Source organism: Marmota monax, unplaced genomic scaffold (genome assembly GCF_021218885.2).
Source record: "Marmota monax isolate L192 unplaced genomic scaffold, Marmota_monax_Labrador192_F-V1.1 WCK01_AAM20220418_F8-fsc00105, whole genome shotgun sequence".
In the NCBI taxonomy this organism is placed as follows: domain Eukaryota; kingdom Metazoa; phylum Chordata; class Mammalia; order Rodentia; family Sciuridae; genus Marmota; species Marmota monax.
This window is the reverse complement of record NW_026692947.1, coordinates 1,015,630-1,043,230: the sequence shown is the minus strand read 5'-3', so window position 1 is coordinate 1,043,230 and position 27,601 is coordinate 1,015,630. Positions and strand designations below refer to the sequence as shown.

Sequence of the window (27,601 nt, the reverse complement as noted above, 5' to 3'; positions counted from 1 at the left end):
TTACTAGTGTCTCAAAGCATAAAAGCCAAGCGCCACCAAGACCTTTACCCTCATCTGGAGCCCTGTCTCACCTCCGCCCTTCAGTAACCTGCTACTGGACGAGAAACCACAACCCCCAAAAGGCCTTGCGGGGACTGGGGCGGAGTCTTTGCGTCGATTGGCTGTTCCGCAGCCCAAACCAAGCGATGATTGGTCATATCTGGGAATGGGGTGGAGCTAATTCAGATAGCGAGAATTGGAGCAGTGACAGAACCAGGCAGGAGATCTGGGCGTTTAGGTCCAAACTTCGGCGGCGGGCGACAGGTAGCAGAGACTCCAGAGAAGCATGGCTCGGTGTAATGTTTGCGTGGTGGCCCTGGCGGCTGTGTTGCTGCTAGTTTTTGCCATTGTCTCCAGATCCAATGGCCTGAAGGGCAGGGAGTTTCAGGGGGCGTCGCGAATACCTTCTGAGTTCAGCGAAGAGGAGCTCGTCGCTATGAAAGAGGCGCTGAAAGGTGAACCTGGGTCCCCTTCACCAACTTGAGTCCCGCGGTTCTCCGGTCAACCCGTGACTCCCGTTTCCCTCGGCAGAAGGGCCGCTGCTCAAGTCGGAGCTCCTCCCCATACCCAGCCAGATCCCAGCACACCATGCCCTGACCTGGAGTTCGCTACTCTCCCCCTTGACCTGGTTTCTGTGACTTTGGTGTTCCCTGTCTCGCCTGGAGGCTCCACCTTCGCTCCTCTTGTCATGTCCTCCTCCCACCCTACACAGTCTCCAGTGTTCCGACAGCTTTTGTTTGAACAGCACTTTCAGCCTTTGGAAAATTTCACATCTGTTAAATCCTTGTGGTGTCTTAAAATAAGACTAAATGACTCTGTATTGTCTCCAGAGAAAAGGAATTGAGGCATAGATCAAGTGACCTTCTCCATGGTCCCACAACAAGGAATGGTCACTGGGTGTCAACATCTAATATCCAGGAGTATTCACTGGGTTCCAGATTGCTCTCGGGGTTATAGAATGTTCCTGAGGTGTGGGATGTTCCCAATTCCCTTTTCTAATAGAAGAACCTAACAATGCTGACAACTCATTCATTTAAATCTCTGTTTTCCAGGTGAAAAGAGGAAACTTTCTGTTGAGTGCTAGATCCTGTGGGATAATGAGATCCTTCCTCCCAGGGGGCTTCACTCTAGTCTTTTCCCTTTCATTAAGTAGTGGATTAAAAGAAACTGCCTACATAAACATGTGCAGGCAGATCCAGGGAACAAATGCTAACCCCTATGTTTGGAGATGGATTGTGCACATGCTGGAGTGATAGGCCTGGGAGGTAGAGAGGGCTTTCCCTAAGCAGAGTATAAATAGTCCTTTGAAAGTCAGCAGGCAGTTGCTCAGAGTCTCTTTGCACTGGAGAAAGCAAATGTTTACATAAGAACCTAAGGTAGGACCTGACGGGTAGTACACACCTGTAATCCAGCTACTCAGGAGACTGGAGCAGGAAAATCACAAGTTCCAGGCCTGCCTGAGCAATTTAGTGAGAACCTGTCTCAAAATAAAAGTTTAAAAAATGTCTGAGAATGTGGCTCAGAGGCTGAGCACTACTGGGTTCAATCCCCAGTAGCACACACCCAGAAGAAAATAAATAGATAGATAGATAGATAAACCTAGAGAAGTGACCTCATAGCAATGTGTCTTAGAACTCTCAGCAGGGTGCAAAACACCTGAGTTCTGAGCTTCCGTCTGCTCTTGGGTAGACAGTTTTAATGTTTTTGAACGTTGAATTTCCCATCTATGTGGCAGGCTATAATGTTATAGGGATGATCCTTAGCAAAATTGAACATAGAAGTCCATTTGTCGCTCAGAGGCATCCCCAAGTGAATGTGTCTGAACAGTGTTCTCAGGTGCCTTTCTAATCAAATGTCATCATGACTCATTGTGTTCACCCCCCCCCAGTGGTGTTTACATTTGACAATAGAATCCTTTCAGTCTTTAAAGACTTTAAGATTTAAAGGGATGAGCTTCATGACAAGTCAGGAACTGAAACCTGCATAGGGAGGATGAAACTAAGGACTGATGAACCTGTTTAGGAGCATCTTAATCCTTATTTCCCCAGGCATCTTGTGCCCCAATGTTGGCTTGGTTGAAAGGTCAGTGAAACTCTGGATGAGCCAGTCCATGAGGAACAATCTGCCCTCTACGCAGACGAGCATACAAGCCTCATTGATTTAGGGTCCCAGGACAGTGAGCAAAGACTTGAGACTGATAAAACCTAGATTTATCAGAGGGAGTGATGATTTAATAGGCAGAGTGAGGCCTTAGGAAGCAATATGTAGTCACTTTCTACTCAGGATCAGAGTTCAAAATCTACTGCCTTTATTTTCCTTAAAGAATTAGTTTAAAAAAACTCATAAGGACTTCTTTTAAATTCTGGTTCTGCTCTTTGTTCCTGGGCAATCTCTGGCAGCTCACTTAACCTTGCTAAACTTGTTTCCTCATCTTCTAATTAGGGAAAATAATGATGGCCCCCAAAATTGTTTTGCCCTCTGCAATAAGATAATGAATGCAAAAGAACTTTTTAAACCAGATGAGGTGGCACATGCCTGTAATCCCAGCAACTCAGGAGACTGAGGCAGAAAGGTTGCAGATTCGAGGCCTTAGTAAGACTCTGTCTTAAAATAAGAACTGGGATTTGCCTCAGTGGTAAAGCATTCCTGGTACTGTTAGAAATAAAAGTAAAATCAAAACAACTGTAATATTTCCTCTTTGTCTGTTTAACTCTGACAGGTGCTATCCAGATTCCCACAGTGTCTTTCAGCCATGAAGAATCCAACTTCACAGCCCTGGCTGAGTTTGGAGAATACATACATAAAGGTCAGCTGCACACTGTGGGTGAGGAGTGGTAGGGTGATAAAGAAGCATATTTTGTCACTGATCAGAGAAAAAAGTCTAATTTCTAAAGGTCTTTTTTGAGTTTTCCCATCGAGGGGAGGTATAAAAGGGAGAATCCAAGAGCTACAGTGGAGGCAGAGTAGGCACTATAGGTTTTCCCTTTGAAGAACTAAGCCATGTAATTGTCGGATTGGAGTTTGAACTCTCTCAATGTTTGCCTTAAAAATGTGTCATTCAATAAATATTATATAATCAAAACAGAACTAACGATTCCTCCCACCTGTGCAAATGTCCAAAACTGTGCCCTGTGTATCTCCCATCCCCACCTGCCCTCACACACCTGAACCCATACATGTACTCCACTTGTTGAGGCCTACTCAGACTCATTACTAACACATTTCTAAGCCTCTAGACAGTCAACAACTTTAAGCTGTCACTTCAGTCCTCCTCCCTTCATCCCCATCACCCATGGAGCACAGAGCTAGGAAAGATGGCTCTGAGGAGGAAAGGAGTCTTAGAATTCCCCTGTTGGCCTGTGAAAATCTTATGGAAAATTGGGAGGACCCCCTCCTAATTCCTTTAAAAGCATTACCTCTAAAGTTGTCAGCGGGCAGAATCTGGCCTAGGAGCAGGAGGTAGCTGCTTCTCCAGCACTCTGGGACAAATGGTTTAGTCATCAAACTAGAGGACCAGGCTGGAAGTCTTTACCAAACAGCTGATAAAAATAGGGAAATAAATATACAATGACAGTAAACTATTTTATCTATTTGACACAGTAAAGCTACATTCTTCTTCCATTTTGTTTCCAGGTATCTGAAGAGGAATATGTGGATTCTTCCAACAAAGCCCACAGGAGAGAAAAGCTCTTTCTCACATGAGAAAACTCTTTCTCTAAAGCCACCTATGTTAAGATCTACCAATAATCTGAATAATTAACCCTGGGGACATCTACACCTGCACACAGAAGTGTGACCTTGTGCCAAACACAGTAATCTTTATCTCCATACAACACAAACTGTAGGAATGCTGTTTTATTAAAAGTAACTCTAAATATTTTTTAATGTAGGGCTCATGTTTGGCTCTGAATAATTTGTATACTGGGAACTACTATGTTCAAATTTTAACAAAGTCCTCAACTTCAGAGATTTCTATATGTGGTAACATGTTATAGGTCAAACTGAGCCAGATCTGGAGATATTTACCATTTTAATGGTGGAGTCTTTGCATGTTATTACATGATAATAGTACATTAAAATATGTGGAAGAGGAGATTCAGAGATTGAACAGGCAGATCAAAATTCAGACTAGCTTTATCCCAGAGGTTTCTTAAAGGAGGATGTACATTTTTAAAAAGAGACAGAGAGAGAGCACAAAATGATAGAAAGACCAAAAGAAACTGTTAAACCTGACTTTCTCTCCTGTTTTATATACCTTGGTCTCTAGTCTTTCCTGCAGTATTCAACACCAGCTTTATCCGGCATGAAGTTGTGGGAAACTACAGCCACTTGTTTACTATCCAAGGCTCAGAGCCCAGCCTGCAGCCCTACATGCTGATGGCTCACTTTGACGTGGTGCCTGCCCATGAAGAGGGCTGGGAGGTGCCCCCCTTCTCAGGGCTTGAGCGTGATGGCTTCATCCATGGTCGGGGGACACTGGACAACAAGAACTCTGTGATGGTCTGAAATGCTATTTTCTCTGCCTTGGGGTCCCTAAAGATCAATCTGGGAATGGAGAGTTTGGCTGACTTCTGGGAGGAAGAAGGTGATGGTAGAAAAACTCCTGGTTCCAGGAGAACTGGGTTCCAGCCATCAGTTGTCACTTCCTTTTTTAAAAAAATTATTTATTTATTAATTTATTTATGGTACTAGGGATCTAAACCCAGGGATGCTCTACCACTGACCTACATTCCAGCCCTTTTTATTTTTTATTCTGAGACAGGGTCTCTATAAGTTGCAAAGGCTGGTCTCAGGCTTGTGATCCTCCTGACTCAGCTTCCCAAATCACTGGGATCACAGGAGTATGCCATGATGCCTGGCTCTCACTGCCTTTCTGTAGACCTTGACTTCTCAAGTGTATAGGGATTAGAGCAGATAATCCTCCAGGAAGGACCCTTTCAGGGTCCTGATAATTGGGGCTTTTCTCCAGGTGGTGAAGGTTTTATGCAGAGGTCTGCTTCCCCATAACTAGCCCCCTGGAACCTGCAAATTTGTTCTTTAAAGAGAGTCTATAAGATGCTAGTTCCACCAGCACTGATGCAAGAAGCTGTCCCTGGTACCCTGCTTAGATAATAAGTCTTTCTCCTCTTCCACGGTACTTCTGAACCCTAGGCAATCCTTCAGGCCTTGGAACTTCTACTGACCAGGAACTACAAGCCTCGAAGATCTTTCTTCATTACTCTGGGCCATGATGAGGAGGTAGAGGCAACTCACCCTAAATCTATCTCTAGGGCCCCTGTTGGGGGAGGCAGGTACTTCACCTGAGTCCATTGTGTTCTTTCAGGGTCTTTGTGATATGGCATAGAGGCCTGCCAACTTCTCTGTGTATCTATGTGCCACAACTATCTAAGGACCATGACCAAAACTCAGGTTCCTGGGTCCTTATGCCAGAGAATATTTAGCAAACTTTGTGGTAATATCTGAGGCAGGCAGGTAGACCATCAGCTGCTCCCTGTGAAACATTTGTGTAATAGAAAAAGAACTGAACATGGAAATCAATGGCTGTATTTTATTTCCAGTAATACCACTCAGTTTGTGGACAAATCACTGCACTCTCTGGGTCCCAGTTTCTTCATTTGTGAAAATGAGGGGCACTGGATACCTCCAGCTCTTACATTCCAGGATTCTATAAAACAGAATCATCTCCTGTATCTATGGAGGTCTGTTTCTGGTCCAAAAAGACTGTGACTCTGTGTTCAATGTCTGCAGGTGTCAGGAACAAATGGGGCTCAAAAGATGTCAGCACTGCTACAGGCCAGGGGTGTCCAGCTAGCCTTCATTGTGGACGAGTGTGGCTTCATCTTGGATGGATTCATTCCCAATCTCCAAAAGCCCTTTGCCATGTGAGTAAGGCACCCTATCCCCCACCTTGGAAGAAGTTTGCACCCTATTTGAGGTGACCCCAGTCTGGTATGTATAAGCCATGCTGGAACCCCTGTTGCCTTACCACCCTAATCTCCAACCTGTCCTGGGTTTCCCCTTCCTCTGCTCCTCTTGTGTGTGGGTGGCTGGGTTTTGTTTGTTTGTTTGTTTTGTGGTGCTGGGGATTAAACCCAGGGCCTTGTGCTTTCAAGGCAAGCACTCTACCAACTGAGCTATATCCCTTGCCCTTCCTTTGTGCCTCTAGCATAGATTTCTTAAAGCAGTATGAAGCTTCCTCCTAGCCCACCAGACCACACAGATGGGCCTGTGAGCCTGTGGATTCATTCATGATGAAAAGAAATCAGAAGGACCATCTCTGATCCCCTTCCACAGGATTTCCATCTCAGAGAAGGGTGCAATTGACCTCATGCTGCAAGTGAACATGACTCCAGGCCACTCTTCAGTACCGCCAAAGGAGACAAGCATTGGCATCCTCTCAGCCGCTCTCAGCAGGTGAGCAGCTCCAGGACCTGGACCCATGTGAGACTTGGAAATAAAGACCTGGCATTTTTCCACGTTGGCTTTGAGGAGCCTAAAGTTCCTTCCCTGAAGCTGGGCTAGGAAACCAGGGTATAGGCCACAGGAGGGACAGAACTATCCGCGCCCAGGCAAGGGCTGGGTTCAGAAGAGGATCCATCAGTGCAGCCCTATGGCAAGCAGGGACCAGCAGATAAAAGCTAGGCCAGCAGCTCAGTAGTCCAGAGTCCAGCTAAGCGGTCTGAAATCACAGATCGTCAATGATTAGTAGAGCTGGCTAAATTCTCTGTCTGCCCTGGCAAGAGGACAAAGGTAAATAAAGGGCATCGGGCTGTGGATGAGAAGGGCAGGGTCTATAATAACACTCACCTATATGGCTGGGTTTTCTTAGCAAAGTGGGAAAGAGAACTACCTGCATTCAAATACAAAACGAATAGCTGTCATGGTCAAGGCTTTGTGCCAGGGGAGAGGTGTACAGTAAGGAATAAAACAGTCCGCATCCTCAAGGAACTCATAATTGGGAGAGGAGATGGACAATTCTGCCGCAGTGTGGTAGGTGCTATGAGACAGGATGTCAGAGACAGGCACAGGGCAAGGTGGGTAAGAAGGGACTCTAACTTGGACTTGGTAGACAGGAAAAGCTCCTGCTGGTGGAGTGGAGGTACTTGACTTCTGTGTGAGTACTTGACTTCTTCAGAATGGTTGGGTGGTGGAGGTGATGAGGGTGGGCATGGATAGCAGACCTCCTGACCAGACTGGGTAAAACTTCTGCCTGTCTCCCTCCTCTTTGATTTTTGCTAAGTCTTGAGAACTCTGTTTCTCTTCCAGACTGGAGCAGACGCCAATGCCAAACATGTTTAAAAGTGGACTGTTGAAGACGACATTGCAGCAACTGGCAAGCGAGGTGTGGGAAAGAATACCACTCCTCCCCAGTCCTGGAGAGGAACAAAATGGTGGCAGAGAAGTCACCTTGGAGTGATAAAAGGGCCCTAGTGCTAACCAGTGCTCTGCCCATTCTCATCTAACCACAGCCAGTGGCTGAGCCAAAATGAGGGATCTGGCTTGTTTCCTGGGACTGCTAGGGTATATCTGAGAATTAATGCACCCAAGTCCCCTTTTGGACTTGGTTCCCACTCATCCTAGAAGGTGGTGAGCAATCGTCTGGCCAATCAGCTAAGCCTAGCCAGGTAGAAACTGCCCGGGTCTCTAGCAGAATGAACTGGCTGCTCTTCTGATTGCTGAGGGCCCTGAAGCAGATCACAAGTAGGAAGATCCAGGCTGCAGGAACAGTGACCCTACGGTGCGGAGCCCTCTGATCCTGCTAACCTCGTTCTTTCCCTTTCAGTTTTCCTTTCCTACCAATATAGTCTTGAGCAACCTGTGGTTGTTTGGGCCCCTTGTAAGCAGGTAAGTATTCTTACCTTCTCTGCACCTCCCACCCAAACCTACCCCTCCCCTTGATTCACTTGAACCTGACTAATGAACTCAGCCACAGACACTACGTCTAATCCACATACAGGTTGTCTCTCTTAGCCTGAAAGATTTTTGAGGTTCAGGAAAAGTGAATGAACTTTCTTTCCCCATTGGATAGTTCTTCCTAATGTCTGACTTTAATCTTTTTGTTTTAGGATATTGGAGAGAAATGACGTGACCAATGCGCTGATCAGGACCACCACAGCGCTTACCATGTATAATGCAGGGGTCAAGGTAACATTGCCTGGCTTTCCCATTTACCATCTCCTTATTGCCTGTTCACGCCTCCATCCTGCAGCTTTGTCTAAAGACTTTCCCTTCCTTCTCTGACTACAGTTTGAATAGGAAGGGCCACTACTGAACTGTCCTGTGACATCAGTTGGGTAAGCCTCAAGAGAAAGGAGTCTGGTCAAGGCCTAGAAACTCTCTGAAATTGTTGGCCAAGTTCTATATGTATAATAGGATGCAGTGGCACATGCCCCCAACCCCAGCAACTCAGGAGGCTGAGGCAGGAGGATCACAAGCTCAAGGCCAGCCTCAGCAACTTAGAAAGACCCATCTAAAAACAAAAACTAAAATAGGCTGAGGATATAGCTCAGTTGTAGAATGCCTCTGGGTTTATCACAAAAATGTGGGGTGTGTGTGTGTGCATATTTTAGTGGGAATGCTGCCTCTTGGGTCTACCCCATGCCAAAAAAAAAATTACACTAGTGTGAAGAAGGGTTGTTTGGGAGTTGGTTCCTTTGACCTGTGCTTATGCTGTAATTCAACAGGCTTTAGATTTACCTAGCACTTTGTACTTGTCAACTAAAGTTTTCTAAGCATTCCACCATCAAAGATCTTTTTTAAATTTTCCCTATATTTTGAAAGATTTACCACTTAATAATGAGTAATTAATGTACTCTCTCTTGGTGTTACTCTTAGTTGAAAGAGAAACTCGCTGCCATTTATAAAATCTATCATGTGCGTGATAGATATACAACACTTAAAACATGGTATATTATCATTTCTCAAAAATCTATGAAATATTGGCCAACCTTAGCAAACATAATTTCTTTCTTTTTTGGGGGGGGAGGCAGTATACCAGGGATTGAACTCAGGGGTGCCCTGTCACAGCTATATCCCTAGCCCTTTGTTTGTTTTGGTTTTGGTATTTTGCTTTTTGGTTCTTGGGTTTTGGTGTTTTTTGTTTGGGGTTTTTTATTTTTATATTTTTAAGACAGGGTCTTACCTAATTGCCAAGACTGGCCTTGAACTTGCAATCCTCTTGTCTCAGCCTCCCAAGTTACTGAGATTACAGGTAGGAATCACCATGCCTGATTCGTAATTTCTATATGAAGCTTACTTTTCTAAAAATAAGTTTTAGTTGATTCAATGCTTTGATAAATTTTTATTCCAAAATTATTTTTCAGCTAATTGGTTTATTTCCATTCAGATGTCCATTAAGAGGCATCTTCTTGGACTAGGGTAGCTCAGTGGTAGAGCGCTTGCCTCACATGTATGAGGCACTGGGTTCAATCCTCAGCATCAAAATAAATAAATAAAATAAAGATATTGTTTCCATCTACAACTAAATATATATATATATATATATATTTTTTTTTTTTAAAGAGTCATCTCTGTTAAAAGAACCAAGCCTAGCCACACAAATAGACCTTTCTGAAATATTTTTTTTTCTTTTTTTTTTATACTGGGGATTGAACCCAGGGGCACTTAACCACTGAGCTACATCCTTTTTATTTTTTTCTCTTGAGACAGGGTATTGCTGAGTTGCTGAGGGCCTTGCTAAGTGGATGAGGCTGGCTTTGAACTTATGATCGTCCTGCCTCAGCCTCCCAAATTTCTGGGATTACTGGAATGCACCACTATGCCTGGCTCCCTTTCTGAAATCTTGAAGGAAGTTAGACTACTCCTATAACTATTAGTGCCACCATCACAACTTCTGGGGACACCATTCCCCAAGAATACAATGTGACCTCCAGAAGTTCTTGTAATCTGGAGCTCAAATTGAATATAAGTGAATGGTGTTTCAGAATTAAGTCCTGGCATAGCTGACTGGTGAGTTCAGTGTGTCACCTGACTCAAGCCATCTGTACCAGCTGCCTGTAGTGTTCACCAGAATAACAGTACTGTATCCTTGCATTTGAATGGTGTTTTCATCCCCCACTGCTTTCACATTACTCCATTTGATCCTTCTAAGAGCCTTAGGAGTATTACTGTCCCACTCTACAGTTAAGAAAACAGGAACAAAGATGTTATAGTTATTAAAAATCACACAGCCAATTTGTGATGGGTGGCTAATATTTTTTTTTAAGTACTGAGGATTGAACTCAGGGGTGCTCTACCACTGAGCTACATCCCCAGTCCTTTTATTTTTTATTTTGAGACAGGGTCTCACTAAGTTGCACAGGCTGTCCTCAAACTCACAATCCTCTTGCCTCAACCTCTTGAGTTGTTGGGATTATAGGTCTGCGCCAACCTGCCTGGCTCACAAGGCCAATTAGTAACACCCTAATCTGTCCCTAGCCATGTGTTTTTATGCATACTTGTTCAAAAAATGGTATACAGTCAGAGAATCTGTTCTCTCTCAGCCTTCCAGGATAAATAATCCCTCCAAAATATGCCTTCTTCCATTAGTCCTGGGTTCTTCCTCTTTGAACAAAGAATAGAGTCATATTTCACAAATAGACACAAGAAAGTCCCACCCCCATCATAATCCCCATAGGGTTCAAACACACCATAACCGAGGCCCATTAGGAAGCACTAACATTAACAGAAATGTCCAGGTTGCCCTGAGAAAGTGCTCACAGAAGGTTCCCAATGGTACAACTCAGGGTCATCACAGAGAAAACAAACCTTTCTGGGCAGCTGTGACTCCCTCCAGGATCAAGAAGCATAAAGATCTGGCCTGAATATAACCCCATGTCAAGGACCCAGAGAAGACAAAGGCAGACTAAGAAAATTAAACCCAGGATCTTTATATCAAATCCGCTTCCTCTGCCCCTGCGTGTGGTAATTGGTACTTCCTGGGCGGAGATGAGTTGTGGAAAACTTGAGGTTGGCTCAGGCCAGGGTTTGTGGTTCTCTCCTTAGGTGAACGTCATCCCCCCGGTGGCCAAAGCCACAGTCAACATCCGGATTCACCCTGCACAGACAGTTGTGGAGGTACGTGTCATATGTTCTAGACAACACGTTCGTTATCAAGGAGGTGGGGCCCTCGGGACGTGGGTTAAGCTACAACATAGGGCAGAGCCAGTCTCTCCTTTGTTCAATCTACAAGTTCTAAAGGCATCCTATTGCTACGTGGCTAGGATAGGAGACCTCTGGTTTGGGGAACTTGGAGTCTGGGGGCAGGAGACAAGTACAAATAAATTAGAGCATTGTAGCAAATATATATAGTGGGCTTGCTCTGAGTCAGGTACCCTCCTGAGCTATACATGCATGTGCACACTCATCAGGTCCTCATGGCCACCCTGTGAAGTGGCAACTGCAATATCCTCATTGGCCTGGTGAGAACTGAGACACAGAGCAATGCAGCAGCTAAGCAGTATAGTCAACAAGTACACATCTAGCAGTTCAGTTCCAGAATGTTCTAACCACAGCTCAACACTATGATTATAACAATTAGGGATGAACAAATTACCATAGGACCATTGCAAGGGAGACTGATGCTACCATGGAGGGTCAACAAAAATCTTTTCTGACCTCTAGAAATGAGTAGGGGCCTTAAAGGATCACCAGGACTTTTCTAGAAGTAAGACATTCGTTGTTACTAAAGAGGATAAACTGGGAGAGAGTAGTAGGAGATAAAAGATTGGTAGAAGATGGATTTGTAGCTTGGAGATGGAGCCTTGTGTGCCATGCTGAGGACTTGAACTCTAATCTGTGGACAGGAGGGAACTTTTAGAAATCTTCAGAAAGCACCAGGATAGATTTGCTGTGAGGGAGATAATGTTGGTGGCAATACAGAGGACATGCTGAAGTAGAGAAAGAAGCTTCTGCAATGTCTCAGGCAGTGCATGTTCAAAACCGAGGCCAAGATCACAGGGTAAAAGAAGGAGCATTCACTTCAAGAGAGAAAGGTCCAACGGGATAGGGTTTTATATATGGATGTGTACTGAAACGCAAAGTCTTTAACCTGGGTAGTTGACCAGGCAGGCACTCATTCCTTTGATCAAGATTGTAAACTCAGGAAGAAGAGCAAGTTCAATGAGAAATACAACAGCTTTGAAGTTTAAGATGTGTATAACATAGTAACAGGCAATTATAAATACTGCAGGTCTGGAGAGAGACATGAACCAGAGGTACAAACTGGAGTGTTATTAACGTAATTGGAACCTCCTAGGCAGTGATGAGTATCAGGACAAAGAAACCTGGTGCTATTGGAAAATATTTCAGGAACCAGAACTTCTGTGGGGTCAGACAAGTCTTCCCTGAGAGAGTGACATCTGAGCTGAAAGCTTCAGGGTGAGCAGAAGTTACACAAAGTGTTTGATATCTGTAAGAAGTGCCAGCTTTCTGGTTGGGCTAAAAAGAATTCAAAAGGTTAATCTGACCCTTCAAAAATGAACCAAAAATGGGCTGGGGGTGTAACTTAGTGGTAGACACTTGCCTAACATGCGTAAGGCCCTGGGTTTGATCCCCAGCACTGCAAAACAACAACAACAGCATATTAATCTAAAAGGCAACCAACAATTATCAGATGAGTTAGGGACAGGTCCCTGACACACATTATGAGGGGAAATTCTGTGATCCTTTCTCCTAAATTATTCCCCTTGGGGATTTCATCCGTCCTCACACAGGGAGGGAAGCACACTCCTCTTTGTAGATTGGGGAGTGGGTCAGTGGCCTGCCCTGAGTCCTCTAGCACTGGGTGAGGGGTGAGCCCTGACTATGCCGCTTTTCATCAGGTGCCAACCATTGTCCATTCCCTAGGGGCTCATAGGGCCAGGAAATCACTGCATTCCCCTCATTGAGCTTCTTTCCACCAGTTTTTTTCCAGCCTCATTCCAACTCCATGCCCTTTGCAAGGGCTGTTTTCCACCCACCAGGGCTTTCATCTCCCTAGGTCGTGGCACTCTTCCCTCCTCTCTTCCCCACCACAGAGGCCTTCCTTCCCAGCCTATCTGATGAAACCCCTGGGATCCCCAGGCCCACCCTGCCCACCTGCCCACCGAGGAATGGAAATCTTCCATCCATCAAAGCTCACAGAGCCCATTCATCATGGTCACTGCCATGACCCTAGTGCCCCAGCTTTATGGGTCAGGAACATGGCCTAAGGCTGCATGCACAGAGCTTCGAGTAGACCTGGTGGAAACACAGGCAGCCCCAAGAGTCCTCCTTCTCCATCTTCCACTGGTATCTCCCATGTTCTAGATGTTGATCAGCTCCAACACTTCTCTGTAAGGAGCAAGAGTCTTCAAAAGTTTAACAGGTTACCACGTGGAAAGGTAGATTTATTCTGAATGGCCCTCAACGAGTAGAACTGAGGCCACTGGGAGAATCAGGGTCTGGTCTGTATCCTTCCTGGGATCAGGGATTTTTGCTGATTGCTTCTAGTCATTTCAGGCTGAATTTTCAGGAGTTTCTTCAGGTTCCTTCCTGAGGAAAGGAGGCAAAGAGAGAAGACTTGAATACAAGCATCCCAACTCCTAGCTTTTGTCTGTGTTGAGCTCATCTTCCTGGCTGCAATGCAGTTGGTTACAAACAGGAAGCAGGGATGCCCAGAGAGGGGAAGGAAAAATGTATGGCCTTTCATCACTGGGACTCTAGTTGAAGCAGGATCATACTCTTTGCTGTTAAGATTCCTATTCTAAAGACTCTTTTACACTTTCACCCAGTCTGTGGCTCATGACCTAAGGGGAAATTTCCCCGCCCGACTCACAGCTATAAGACAAGCCTCCCAAATATTTAGCCAAAATCTACCATGCTATAGATTGCTTTCCAGAAAGGGCCAGTTCTTACATCACCTACAGCCAGTCAGTTGAAATTGAGGTCCCAGTGACTCAAGAGGCTGAGACAGGATGATCACAAGTTCAAAGCCGGCGTAGGCAACTTATGGAGACATGTTCAAAATGAAAAGAGCTGGGGATGTAGCTCAGTGGTAGCGCACTCCTGGGTTAAATCCCCAGTACCAATAACAAAAAAAAAAAAGTGTCTTTTCTGTAAACCCCAGGGCTCTGCTGGAGAGAAATCAGGACCATTTAAATTCATATGGTACTTGCAGTTCAGTAACAAACCTAACCCTCTTTGTTCCCACCATGGAGGTCCTGGAACTCATCAAGAACATTGTGGCTGATGACCGAGTCCAGTTCCACGTGTTGAGAGCCTTTGACCCCCTACCCATCAGCCCCATTAATGACCAGGCCTTGGGCTACCAGATGCTCCACCAGACCATACAGTCTGTCTTCCCAGAAGTCAATATTGTTACTCCAGGTAATGACTTCATCAGCTGTGGTTGGAGAGAGGAGGGGGGCTGGAACTGTTTCCTATCCAATGTCTACTGCCCCACCCCCACCCCAGCTGTTCATCCTGGAAACAGCTGGCTGCTTCCCCTCCTGATGGGACTGGAACTGTATTTTCCCTTTGGGGTGGAAGTGAGAAAGCAAACAGGAAAGGAGCAGAAACAATAAACTAAATCAGTCAAGCCTGGGTCCTTACTTAACCTAGTCTAGCAAAGACCTGTGCCCCTCTGACAGAGAAAGGAGGATTGGCTGAAAATTCTCCCCCTCTGGAGAAGCCACAGAGGAGCAAGATTCCTCCAGATTCTGATTCCAATTCACTTTAGGATAACAGCTCAGCAGCAGGGTTCAGTCATCAGCCCAGAGAAACCTCTTGGACCATCCCCAGCCCCCAGTCTTCTAGCATATCATCCAAATCTGTCTATGACAGTGGTTCTCCAAAATGAGAGTGGAAGAGGATCACCTAGAGAACATCTTAAAAATGCAGACCATCTGAACCCACTCTTGGAGATTCCAGTTAGCCAGATCTGGATAGGACTCTGGAACCTGCCTTTTTGCCAAATACTCCCAGGGGATTCTGATATGAGTGGCAACTGACCAGTGTAAGAATCTCTTGTCTACAGTGTAGGAAGAGATGTTCTGGTGTAAAGGCCTCTGTCCACTTTCCCTCCATCTGGGTTTAATTATAGATTTCTCCTAACATCTAGGAGCCCTGGCCCTCACAGCCTCACATGGTCCGTCCCCTCTTGACCTGCAAAGTCTCCCTAATCCTACTTTTTACCTTTCGGGACATTGGGTGCTCTTCCTCCCTTTGAGAGTATGCTAATCTCCTGGACCTCATTTTCTCTACCTACATCACAGTGATGAAGCTGTTATAGGAAAAAAAAAAGATGGGCAGAGATCATCTGGCAGAAACTCCCACACATGAAGCTACATTTGAAACCAGAAGAAGAAATTAGAACAAAATACAAATTACCATTTCAAATCACCCCCACTGCACTTGAATTGATGCTCCAGGGTGTCTTTTCCCAAAGAAGGTGCCTTTCAGGGATAAATCCCAGTCCTTGATGAGTGACCTACTCCTCTGCCCTCAGGAAAGTAGGAGACTGAGAAGAGAACATTCTGGAACTTTCCAAACCTGAGGTTTGACTCTAAAGTAGAATCATCACCCAAAGGATGAGAATGACAGGAAATCATGTTCCACTAAGAGAGGACTGGATTTCATAGCAGTACAATTCCCCAAAGGGTGTTAATTTCTGACCTAGGATACAGAATATAGACCAGGTGATAAAGAAGATTTATGGTTTCTTTTTTGTACTGGGAACTGAATCCAGGGGTGCTTCACCAATGAGCCACATCCCCGCCCTTTTTATTTTTTATTTTGAGACAGGCTAACTCTAAGTTATTAAAGACTCACTAAATTGCTGAGGTTGCCCTTGAACTAGCAATTCTCTGCCTCAGCCTCCCAAGTTGCTAGAATTACACGTGTGTGCCACCATGCCTAGCTACATTTATGGTTTCTAAAATAGCAAATGACCATGGCTGTGGGTATGAGATAAAGATATTAGCCTCCCTGGTCATCAAGGAAAGAGGGCATTTAGCCTCAGACCATTCTAAGGGTATCTCACCAATGCCTTCAGGATTCCGAGTTCCTGGCTGAAATGATGCTTCCTGATGTTTTGAAAAAGGGCAGCTTGTAGGACAAAACAAACATAGGCATAGCTCATAAGTGAGCCTAGCCATTGTTCTGTAGTGACCAAGGGGTCCTAATTTTCTAGCCAGCCCACCTGCTGCCACTTTCTGGCTTGGTTTCTCATGGAAAGCCCTCTTCTTCTTCCCTTTCTAGGTACTTGTATTGGCAACACAGACAGCCGACACTACACCAACCTCACCACTGGCATCTATCTGTTCAACCCTGTCTACCTTCAGCTTCAGGACTTCAGAAGGTGAGTGGAACAGGTTTGAGCCACAGTGGGGACACAGGAGACACATGTGACCTGTACCTTCCCAAGCAGACAGACCACAGAATGGAGGAAGCCAGGGTGTAGCAAATTAAAATGGAGACATCTTAGAAGCCAACTGTCCTCATTGTTCATCTTGCCACTGCCCAGAATTTGTAGGAATTGCCCCTCTTTTCAAAGGATGGAGAGACAGACAAAGTGGCACATGCCTGTAATCCCAGTGATTCAGGAGGCTGAGTCAAGAGGGTCACAAGTTCAAGACCAGCCTCAGCAACTTAGCAAGACCCCATCTTAAAAGTTAAGCTCAGTGATAAAATGCCCAGGGTTCAATCCCTAGTGCCACAAAATAAAATAAAAAGAATGGAGGGCTGAGGCTGTAGCTCAGTGGCAGAGCGCTTGCCTAGCATGTGTGAGGCACTGGGTTTGATCCTCAGCATCACATAAAAATAAACAAATAAAATAAAGGCATTCTGTCCATCTACAACTACCAAAAAAATTTTTTTTAAAATAGAATGGAGATAATCAGGCAAGAACCTGGTGGAATTGGGATCTTTGGGTGCTCTTCCTCCCTTTGAGAGTATGCTAATCTCCGGGACCTCATTTTCTCTACCTACAAAAACTAGTGTTCCTATCTTGAATTTCCATAGTATTTCTCTGAGAAAGCAAACACACATGAGGTCAACTGTAGGCATGTGTGATCTGCTTTTTTGTGAGTTCTTCAGCAAATTCTGAACCTTGGGGTGTGGGAGGATAATTTCCACTGAGCTCTGCTACTTATCACATCTAGATCAGATTTCACCACCATACATCACCTAGAAATGGAGTGAAAGTATTTAAGTATGAACTTAAGAATAGCTTTTATGTTTTTGTTTTTTAAACCAAGAGGGGAGGGCTGAGAACTACTCTCTTTTTGGCCATCTTTGAGGTTACAAGTGTACTTTGTCATTTGTTGGGTTGTATTGGTGGGAGGCAGGTTGGTGGGCATGCAATCTGAGAGCAAGGTTCATAGGTGAAGCAGAGAACCCAACAGGTGCCCTGGGTGTTGCCCTTCATACACTTCCTTGTCCTTAGTAAGCTGAAGGATGGGGGTGGGGGTAGGCTCGGAGAAAAGTCTAGCTGGGGACTCTGTTCTAAGAGAAAAAGAATTAGAAAGACAGTTCCCCTGAAAGGGAAGTTACTGAATAGACCTCAGAACAGAAAAAGATTTAAACTCCCAGGCTTTGGTTCATTATCTCTGCCCCCTTGAGAGATGACCAACTGGTCAAATGAAACCTCACAAATGGCTTCTCCATCCCCAAGGGTCAAAGACCAGCAGTATCAGGGGAAGGGGAGACAGGTGGGGACAGTGCTATGTAATGCCACCTATGCTACGTATGGGCTCTTCCCTTCTCCCACAATGCATCTGTCTTTCCCTCAGCATCCATGGAATCAATGAGAAAATCTCTGTCCAAGGCTACCAGACTCAGGTGAAATTCATCTTTGAGTTGATCCAGAATTCTGACACTGACAGGAAGCCCGTTCCTCACCTGCATGAACTGTGAAGTCGAGGAGCCAGCAGGGGTAGGGGTGCCTTACATGGGGCCCACACAAAACTAAGGGCCTAGACAAAGCCAAGGTTGATGAGAGTTGTGGTCAAAACCACATTGTAATACATGGCTCATCTCACCCACTCCTCACCACAACTCACTGAAGACAGGGCCAGGAGTAAGGGAAGGTCAGCAGAAATCTGGCTTTTCTTTTCCTCCCAACATTTGCATCCATAAGCTGACTGGCATTTACTGCCTTCTTGTCCCTCCTATCTTGGAAGGGACGGGACCCCTCTGATTTCTGCTGGTTATTTGACTGCTCTACCTCCAGGCCTGATTTAACAAATACCAGTTTGAAAAATCTCCACCCGGTTTTACCTGATAGAAGTGAAAATCTAGGGTACTTTTGCTGGACTGCCTTCTCCAAAGCTCATGATGTATCTCTTCTTGCCAGAACCTCCTTTCCCCTGTCATTCTCTCTCTTCTCGAACTCACAAGCTGCCTCTTCGTCTCTCCTCTTTTGCCTCTGCATCTCTCCCTCTACTCTCCGATTTATTCTACATCTGGAATAGGACTTAGTCAAACTGATGCTACCATAATTGCCACCAATGATCAAATAAAAAGATCTGTGCAGCACCAACTGAACACTGAGGGGTAAACCTGAGGTGAGGACTCTGGGGGACCCCACACCTCCTGTCTCTGAAGGCTGGGCCCTGGAGAAGAAAGCTTCTGTCCTTGGGTTCCTCCCAAGGGCTCTCTGGGCTTTGCTCCCTCTCCTGCCCTGTTCTTGCCACCTGCTGCTGCTGTCCCACCCCAGGAGGCACTAATCTGTAGAAACATTTCCCTGGCACATCTATGGGCTAAGCTTCCCAGGGAAGGGCACTCATGACCCAGCCTCTCAGTGGATCTTAGCACCGGCAGACCTTGGCCCTGGCCTGGTCTGGTTCAGACTGATCAAGGGGAAGTGGAGGGCATGAGGAAGGAGGAGGAGGGGGAGACTGGTTTGAGGGGCTCTGCCCTGGGCCAGTGGGGTACAAAGAGGCAGGCACAAGATAGTCTCCATTAGGTGACAGCAAAGCTCCTGTCTTTTTTTTTTTTTTTCCTGGACTCCATTCCTGAGCATATTTGAATCTGCTCAGTAGCTGCCAGGTGGGGGGCATTGGAAAGAGCATTTCTTGGCTCAAGTCCAGGAGCTGTGCTTTGTGGATCACAAGGGAGTCAGGGTCACAGAGGGAGACACAGAGAACTGGGACTTGAGAGACTCCCTCTCTTTTTCCCTCACCAGGCAAGGACCTTCCTTGCTTTTCCTGGGGTTTGATTGCAATGGGTTCCTTTGCCCTCTCCTCGTAACCCGCTGAGTGCCCCCCACCCCCAACTCCTTACCTCCCTTCCGTGGATGTAAGCTGCTCCTTGGAGCTTGGTCTTAATTGTTAGTGTTAGAAACACAAGTGGGGATTATTCCGGCTTTTTTGCTGCTCCTGCTAAGATTCACATTCCTTCCCTAGCCCTCCCTTTTTTTGGCCAATTCAGTACTTATTCAGCCTTTGTTAGAGGGCAAACTGAAGAACAAAAATAATCCTTCACATTTGTGCAGAGCTATACAAAGTAGTTCCATGGACCTCAATTATCTCTGCAGAGCCCCACAAGAACCCCAGGAAGAAGGTAATGCTACCCCTCTCACAGGGGACAAATTGATCTTCAGAGTGGTTACACATCGAGCTGGGGGCAATCAGCTCAAACCAACATGGCTTGGTTCCAAGCTCACTGTTCCCCCAAGATCCCAAGTCACCAAGGGAATCTACTTCCCATGGCTTCTTTTGTTTAATCCTCACAACCACTGCTGTGGCTTGAGTGTCTCCTCATTCTTCATGTGTTGGAAACTTAATCCCCAAAGTCACATGCGAATGGTATTAAGAGAGTGGAAAATTAATCAGACTCTGGTCTTTAAAGGTGGGGACCTTAGAAGGTGATTAGGATGAAAGTCATCAGAGTGGAGTCCCATGATTGTTTTACTGGTGGCTTTTTGGGATTTGAGGAGATCAATATGTTTATCCTGATTTAAACATTACACATGTACATAAGTATCGAAATATCACATGGCACCTCATTTAAAAAGAAAGAGACCAGAAGGTATGGAAAAATGCCTTTGTGGGCTCCATCTCTGTACTCTGCCAACAAGAAGGTCCTCAGCAGAGAGCCAACTAACTCATACCCTCCCTTGTCCCACTCACTCTTGAACTCCAGAACCTTGAGTCAAAATAAACCTCCTTTCTTTAGAACTCATCCAGTCTGTGGTATTTTGTTCTTGGAAACAGAAAATAATACAACTCTGAGATGTTATTGCCCTTTTTACTAAGACTCCACAGTTAAGTAACTTCAAGGTGATCCAAGGTCATGCAGGTATTAGGACCAGAGTCTTTCTGAACCCAAAATCTGTGCTAATAGTTGTGAGGAGTCATTTGCCCAAGATGACATGGTTCTTAAGGGGCAGTTCCAGAATTAAAATGCAGGTCAAGACCCCCCAAATTCAGTGATTCTTCGATTTCACCATGCTGCCTACCCCAAGAACCTGTGGCACTTGGCTCCTTCATTGGGATTCAGGGAACAGTCAAGGAAAAAGCCTATTTTGGTGCATTTAATTCTAAGCTCTAGCTCCAGGTTTTCCTGACTGACCTCTCATTCACACCTGTCCCTTTATCTGCATTTCTTACCCCCCACCTCTGGCTTCTAGGCTCAGCTCTTCTCCCTCCTTTGAGTTTGGGGAAGCCATGTCTCTAATGATCCACAGAGTACCTGGAAGAAGAATGAAGACAGAACTCCGTTGCCATCCAGCCTCATCACTTCTTCCAACTTTATAAAGGATAGTTTTCCAACCCCTCTAGTGGGAAGGAAGGCCCTTGAGAGGGAACTGCTCTGAATCCAAGCTCTAGGAGCACATATTCCAGCCCAGTGGCCCCTGGGTGCTTCTGAAGAGAATGGCTCAAAATGCTGGCCTGAGCCTCAAGGTCTCAGGGCAGGATGGTGATATAGGACAGATGAGGCTGGACACCCAAGGAACTTTCAGGAAGCAGTTTTATTTTAGTTGCCACAGTCTGGAGGGGACTAAAAATCTCTGGACCTCAGAGTCTGGAAATTCTTTAACTTAATACCCAGTGGGGGTGCCAGGCAGGGGCGGGGGGGGGGCGGATTTATACAACAGTGAGTGGTTACATGGCAGGCAGGAATGGTTTTTTTTTCCATTTTCTTAGACTAGACAGAGGTTTTTCACAAGTTTTCACCACAGAAAACAGAGATAGTAGTTTTGGTGCAACAAACTTGCTAGCAGACCTAGCTTTTACAAAAAAAAAAAAAAGAAAAGAAAAGAAAAAGAAACCTGGTCTTTATATGACAGAGAAAAGCTCCAGCAGCTTTCCTTACACATCCCCTACACCCACCAAAGGACTTGGTTCAACTCTCTTACACCTCAACTACCCAAGATGGGAAGTAAATCAAAATACTCATAAGCAGAGAGAATGGGAAAAGGAGAGAGTAAAGACGGACTAGAGTTCCTTGATTAGTAACTAGGTTGTTAAAAACATGGCCATTGGTATTTTTTCTTTCAGAAGAGACAAAAGTTCTTATCCAAGAGCTGAACATTTCATTAAATTTGATGGTGGGGGTAGGGGGGTGTTTTGTTTTGGTACTGGGGATTAAACCCAGAGGTGCTTAACCACTGAGTCATATCCCAGCCCTTTTTATATTCTATTTAAAGAGAGAGTCTCACTGAGTTGGTTAGTGCCTCACTAAGTTGCTGAGGCTGCTTTTGAACTTGCGATCCTCCTGCCTTAACCTTTTAAGCCACTGGGCCAGTGGGCCTGGCTCATTAAATATTTTTGACAATTTAAAGCAAAAGAAGAATAAGAAGCTGGATGCAGTGGTGCACATCTGTAATCCCTGTGACTCAGGACACAGAGACAGGAGGATCAGGAGTTTGAGACCAGCTTCAGCCACTTAGCAAGGCCCTAAACAACTTAGGAAGAACCTATCTCTAAATAAAAATAAATAAAGGACTAGGGATGTAGTAAAATGCCTCTGGGTTCAATACCCAGTACCAAAAGAAAAAAGAAAGAAAGAAAAGAAAAGAATATAAATTATTTAATACTACGAAATGTCCCTCAACCATCATGCAGTGTTGTGAACATCATAGTAATTCATGTTTATCTCTAGACCTAGAAATTGGAACTCAAAATGAAGCAAGAAAATGGACCCTCAGCACTAATGGTAAATAACAGGTCATGCAAGAATCTATACTATCTGAAAGGAAGGATTTGACAAGTTAATTTTCTTTTCTCTTAGCTCAGCACTTAACAGCTCAATTCTTCCCTGAGCTCAAAAGCCGTTTGTCTCCTTAGTTCACAATAATATAACCCACAAATCTTTGGAGCATTCAGACATGGTTATCTTATTTTCTGAAGACCTAAGGCATTCTCACCTTGGCAGCACACATACTAAACTAGAATGAAGAGCCAGGTGCAGTGGCTCACTCTGTAATCCCAGAGACTCAGGAGGCCGAAGCAGGAGGATCACAAATTTAAAGCCAGCCTGGGTAACTTAGGGAGAACCATTTTTTTTTTTTTTTTTTTTTTTTTTTGGTACCTGTGATTGAACAACTGAGGGGCACTTGCCCACTGAGCCACATCCCCAATTCTATTTTGTATTTTATTTTGAGACAGGGTCTCACTGAGTTGCTTAGCACCTTGTTTTTGCTGAGGCTGGCATTGAACTCAAAATCCTCCTGCCTCGTTCTCCCAAGTAGCTGGGAGGCCCAACAATAAGGTTTTATTCTATACACCTCATATAGACTGAGCCTGATCTGGGAAATCATGAAGGCCTCTGTGGTAAGGAGGTCATGATTTTCTAAGACTTCAAAACTTAGTATGGATATGCATGGAAAATACAGGCTGTGAATTGAAGAAATGTAAATTATAAGTTTATTTAGATTAGGTTATTGGGGAAATGCAAATTAAAATGACAGGAATACCTCTTTACATTCACTAGGTTGACCATATCAAAAAAGTAATCAAATATGGTAGTACACCTCCCAGTGAGTTGGGAGGCTGAAGACAGGAGGATTGCAAGTTCGAGATCAGACTCAGTGACTTTGAAAAGTCCTAAGCATCTTAGCGAGATCCTGTCTCAAAATTTTTTTTAAAAAATTTTTAAAGGGCTAGAGATGTAGCTCAGTGGTAAAGTACCCCTTGGTTTAATCCCTAGGACCTAAAAAAGAGAGACAGAAAGACAAAAGAATAAGAAATGAAAACAAAAATTACTCAAAAGTTTGCACATGAATGTTGACAACAACATTGTGGAAATTTTTAATATAAAGCAATTTTTAAAAATTAATATAAATTTAAAAACATAAATCCCTGTGCTCAAGGACTCATCATTTAGCTATGAAAACACAACCAATATATAAATCAAGAAATTTGTAGGGATGTAGTTCAATGATGGAGCACTTGCCTAACATGCACAAAGCCCTGGGTTCAATCCCCAGCACAACAAAATAAAGTTCATATTAAAGAAGTCTTAAAGGGCTGGGGTTGTGGCTCAGTGGTAGAGCGCTCGCCTAGCATGCACAAGGCACTGTGTTCGATCCTCAGCATCACATAAATGTAAAATAAAGATATTGTGTCCACCTAAAGCTTAAGAATAAACATGTTTTAAAAAGAAGTCTTAAGCTGTATAGCTGATCTTATCATCAAAGACTCCATCTCATCTTAGACTTCTCTATGTGCACCCAGACATATTGAATAACCTGCCATCCCATGAAAATGCCACATTCTCTCTTACCTGCCTGATACTTTACTCTGTTTCCTCTAACCAATATGATTTTTTTCTCTCTCTCTTTTCAATTCTTCTAGGCAGGTGCTAAGGAGTGGAATTGCTCAGTGATATGGTAATTCTATGCTTAATTTCACCCCCCCACCACCACCCCCATACTGGGGATTGAACCTAGCAGCACTCTATCCATGAGCTACATCCCCAGACCTTTTTATTGTTTATTTTGAGGCAAGATCTTGTTAAACCACCCAGACTGGCCTTGAACTTGTGACCCTCCTGCCTCAGCCTCTCAAATTGCTGGGAAATCAGGAGTGCACCACCTTACTGGGTTTGCTGTGGTTTTGATTTACATTTTCCTAATGACTAATTTAAATAACTTTTAAATCAACCCTTTCTTCAATTCACTGACTCCACTTTCCACTTGTGCTATTGCAACACACTACTTCTTAGAATGATTACTCAGAGCATATAAACCCACACAGTTAGATTCAATCAAAGTACCTCTATGCCCTTGAAGAGTTCCTGAGCCTACCCAGGCAGAGATCAGCATCTCCTCATATGACAAAGATATATATTTATTAAAGTTCCCTAGGAGGTTCTAATATGCCAGGATTGAGAACCACCAGGTTGAGGCATTGCTTCCTGAAACAATTCTGATCATGGAAGTCACCTGGAACACTTTTAAAAGGGTAAATTTTCTGGCCTAGCACCAGATTTTTGGAAACAAAATTTCCAGAAGTGCCCATGGGTGATTTTTATTATCAGTTTAGTTTAGGAAATCCTAGGCTAGGGAATAATCAAATGGCAACAAACACAGAGGGTGATTTGAAACTAGATAATCTGGTTTGCAAGATATGTCTTCTCGTAAATTGGCTCTCACAAGATAAAGCTTACTTATCTTTGGCTTGTGACCCACTGCAGGGGTGTTGCCCCAATTAACTAAGATGGCTCATCTTTAACCCTGTCCAGTTAGGCATGCCCACATACAACATGAGGTCCAGAATTCAGTATGAGGCCCAGAGAGAGCCTGAGCTGCCCCTTCTGGATGCTTAATCCCTATTTGTGGCTCTTACTCTCTGGTGAAATCATAGCTGTCCTACTGTATACAGAGAATTTTTCAAATGTTGTATTATCACTAATCCTCCCAGCATCTCTGAGAAAGTGAGTTATATTTTTATTTTATAGATGTGGCTCAGAGACATAAAAAAGCTTGGCCAAGGTCACATACCTAATACGTGGCTGAGCATGAATCCAGCCCACATGATTACACAGCTGTGGCACATTCCTCTCAAAGATCACTTCTCTATCCCCACTTCTAACTCACTGGACTATTTTGCTTGCTGCTAAGGCTTCTCAGCTATACTCAGCAATTTCAACCACCAGAACCATCCTACCTTGAAGAATCCCAGGGTAGGTATTGAGGGGGCTTTGAGAAAAGGGAACTCAATTAGAGAGAAGTCAAGGGGATAGGGACAGCAACTGGCTGAGTACAGATGGCTACACTTCCCCATCCCACCCCCATCACTACATCCTCCTAGCACTGAATGAAGCCGGAAGGGGATATCACCTCAGCTCTGGGCAGCAGGAAAGAAGTTGACCTCTGGGAGGGAGATAGCAGGGGAGGGGTTACAGCAAGGGGAAAATGGGAGGGGGTACCCTCTCCCAGCAAAACAAAAGACAGAAAAGTTTCCAACCATATTAGGTGAGTCTTGTGACTCTGTCACACTGGTTAGGGGGTCTAGGATCCATGGGGCTATGGAATTTTATGATGCTTCACTATCCACATAGTCCATGGAAGCCCTTGGTAGACAGCAGCCATCCCTAAAGGAAAGCCATGGGGCCAGGGGACCTCAGGATAAAAGCTTATTGAACCATGTATTGCCTGACAAGTGTCAAGACAAGAATGAAGAAGGCTGCCCCCAGAGGGCCCTTCCATCATAGGGTCCTCACTGGACCCTGGTAGTGATCAACAATTCCCTCTTCCCATGACACTCTCTCCCATCTCCCAGTAGAATCAAATTCTAAGCGAGAATTCTGCGCCTGCTATATAAATGCCATTTCAAGGCAAGTCATCCAGTTTCACTCTGCCCCAAGCTTATCCTATTTAGAAATTTTCAGAGCTACCATTAGCTTCTGGATGCCTTCTGGAGGACCTAGGAAGAAAACACTGTGAGTTTGTGAGGGTATATTGCAAGGGGGCAATCTCTCCTTCCCATAGGAATTGAAATCACAAACTCCTGATCAGACCTGGTCTCGGCACTATAACCGAAGGAGCAGAAGAGGCCAATGGAGAGAAAACCAGCAAGCTGAAAGTGTTGCAAAATGCACCAGGCCTATGAGAAGACTTTGTAGAGAACAAGGGACTGGAAGTGACTTAGTGGTCTTCCATCTTTAGTATGGACATTTTAAGTCATAAGGAAGTTAAAGCTAGATGGGGCGAGGCAGTCCCAGTGAGAGGTTAAGAGTTGAGACCCTGCAACCAGAATATCAGGGGACCCACCTTTGCAGGGGAAATATGTTTCTGAGTGTGGAAGAGCTCTCAGCTAACCAACTTTGAGTGGATCTGTCTTGAGTTCACGACCTTTGAAGGTTTTTGTCACACAAAGGTCCACAATAATGTCCAGGGACCTTCACTATCTTCTTGACAACCCCTAAAGAGTCTCTCCTTCAGAAGTATCTGGCTGGCCTGCTACCTGCTGCTAGTTCCTGTCCTTTCATCTGTGACCTCTGCTCCCTACATCTGTGTTTCTTGCTTTATAGACTGTAGCTATTTCTGCTCTTTCAGAAAAGAAAGGCTGGGATGTTTTCCCCTTCCTAAGGTTACAGCTGCCCTGGGCTGAGAAGAAATCTGCTTCCCTCAGACCTCTTGGTGTTTGAATCTAGGGACAAGCACAATGTAGGGCACACTACCTAAATAAGACTCCTTTGTCTCATCCATCATTCACTCAACACATTTACTGAGTGCCAAGAACCAGGGATATACTAGTGATCAAAATATATAGATTATAGTGTTGTCCCAGTGGCCCTAACACTTCAGAAGACCCCCAAATAAAGTCTTCTGTACTTATATACTTATAGAAGTATTTATGATATCAATAATCAACAAAGAATTCATATCTGAGTATATAAAGAACTCCCATAAAGCAAGAAGATATAAAACCAAATAGAAAATTGACACAATACTTGAACAAATATCCAAGTGGCAAATATATGTAGGAAAAGGTGTTCAACCTCATTCAATATGAGGTCAATGCAATTTATTTTTTCTTCCGGGGACACTTTACCACCGAGCTACATTTCCAACCCTTTTCATTTTCTATTTTGCAACAAGGACTTGCCAAGTTGCTGAGGGTCTCACTAAGTTCCCAGACTGGTCTTGAATTTGCAATCCTCCTGCCTTAGTCTTCTGAGTCATAGGCATCACAGGGGTGTGCTACCACACCTGACTATAGGAAATGCAAATTTACACCACAATGAAATACTATTACACACACAACAGGATGACTAAAATTTTTAATCTTTTTAGATTGATAATACCAAGTGTTGATAAGAACATGTAACAACTAGAATGGTAAGATACTGTTGGGAAGACTGTAAATTAACACAAGCACAAAGGAAAATTGTTTAGTAGCATTTGCTAAAGCTAAACATTTGCCAGTGCTACAACCTAATAATTCTATTCCTGTGTATATTTCCAAAAAAATATGAACATAAGTGCACAAAGGACATGAACAAAAAATGTTATAGTAGTTTCATGTAATAACACCAACTAGAAACAACCCAAATGACCATCAACAAAATAACAGATGAATTGTGGCATATTCACTTAATGGTATATTATATAGCAATTAAAATAAATGAACTACTGATACCACATATTATA

At 44.3% G+C, this 27,601-nt stretch overlaps 1 protein-coding gene across 4 annotated transcripts; it reads left to right on the top strand.

Moving 5' to 3' along the window:
* The first annotated feature begins 246 nt into the window (after positions 1-246).
* Positions 247-27,601, top strand: Pm20d1 (peptidase M20 domain containing 1). 4 transcript variants are annotated; one of them, XR_006853306.1, is made up of 15 exons: positions 248-494; positions 2,759-2,845; positions 4,307-4,539; positions 5,191-5,277; positions 5,788-5,921; positions 6,334-6,453; positions 7,306-7,381; positions 7,823-7,884; positions 8,106-8,184; positions 11,044-11,115; positions 14,217-14,385; positions 16,258-16,357; positions 22,105-22,158; positions 23,799-23,833; positions 25,937-27,601. XR_006853306.1 is itself a non-coding variant. In XM_058581913.1 (14 exons), the coding sequence occupies exons 1-13, from the start codon at positions 326-328 to the stop codon at positions 22,127-22,129; spliced, it is 1,413 nt and encodes a 470-aa protein (XP_058437896.1). In that variant the 5' UTR covers positions 248-325; the 3' UTR covers positions 22,130-22,158; positions 23,799-24,106. The 4 variants fall into 4 exon arrangements, 3 of the variants coding, with proteins under 3 accessions (XP_058437895.1, XP_058437896.1, XP_046308164.1); XM_058581913.1 differs by lacking the exon at positions 25,937-27,601 and having other exon boundaries at positions 23,799-24,106; XM_058581912.1 differs by lacking the exons at positions 22,105-22,158; positions 23,799-23,833; positions 25,937-27,601 and adding an exon at positions 20,630-20,956 and having other exon boundaries at positions 247-494.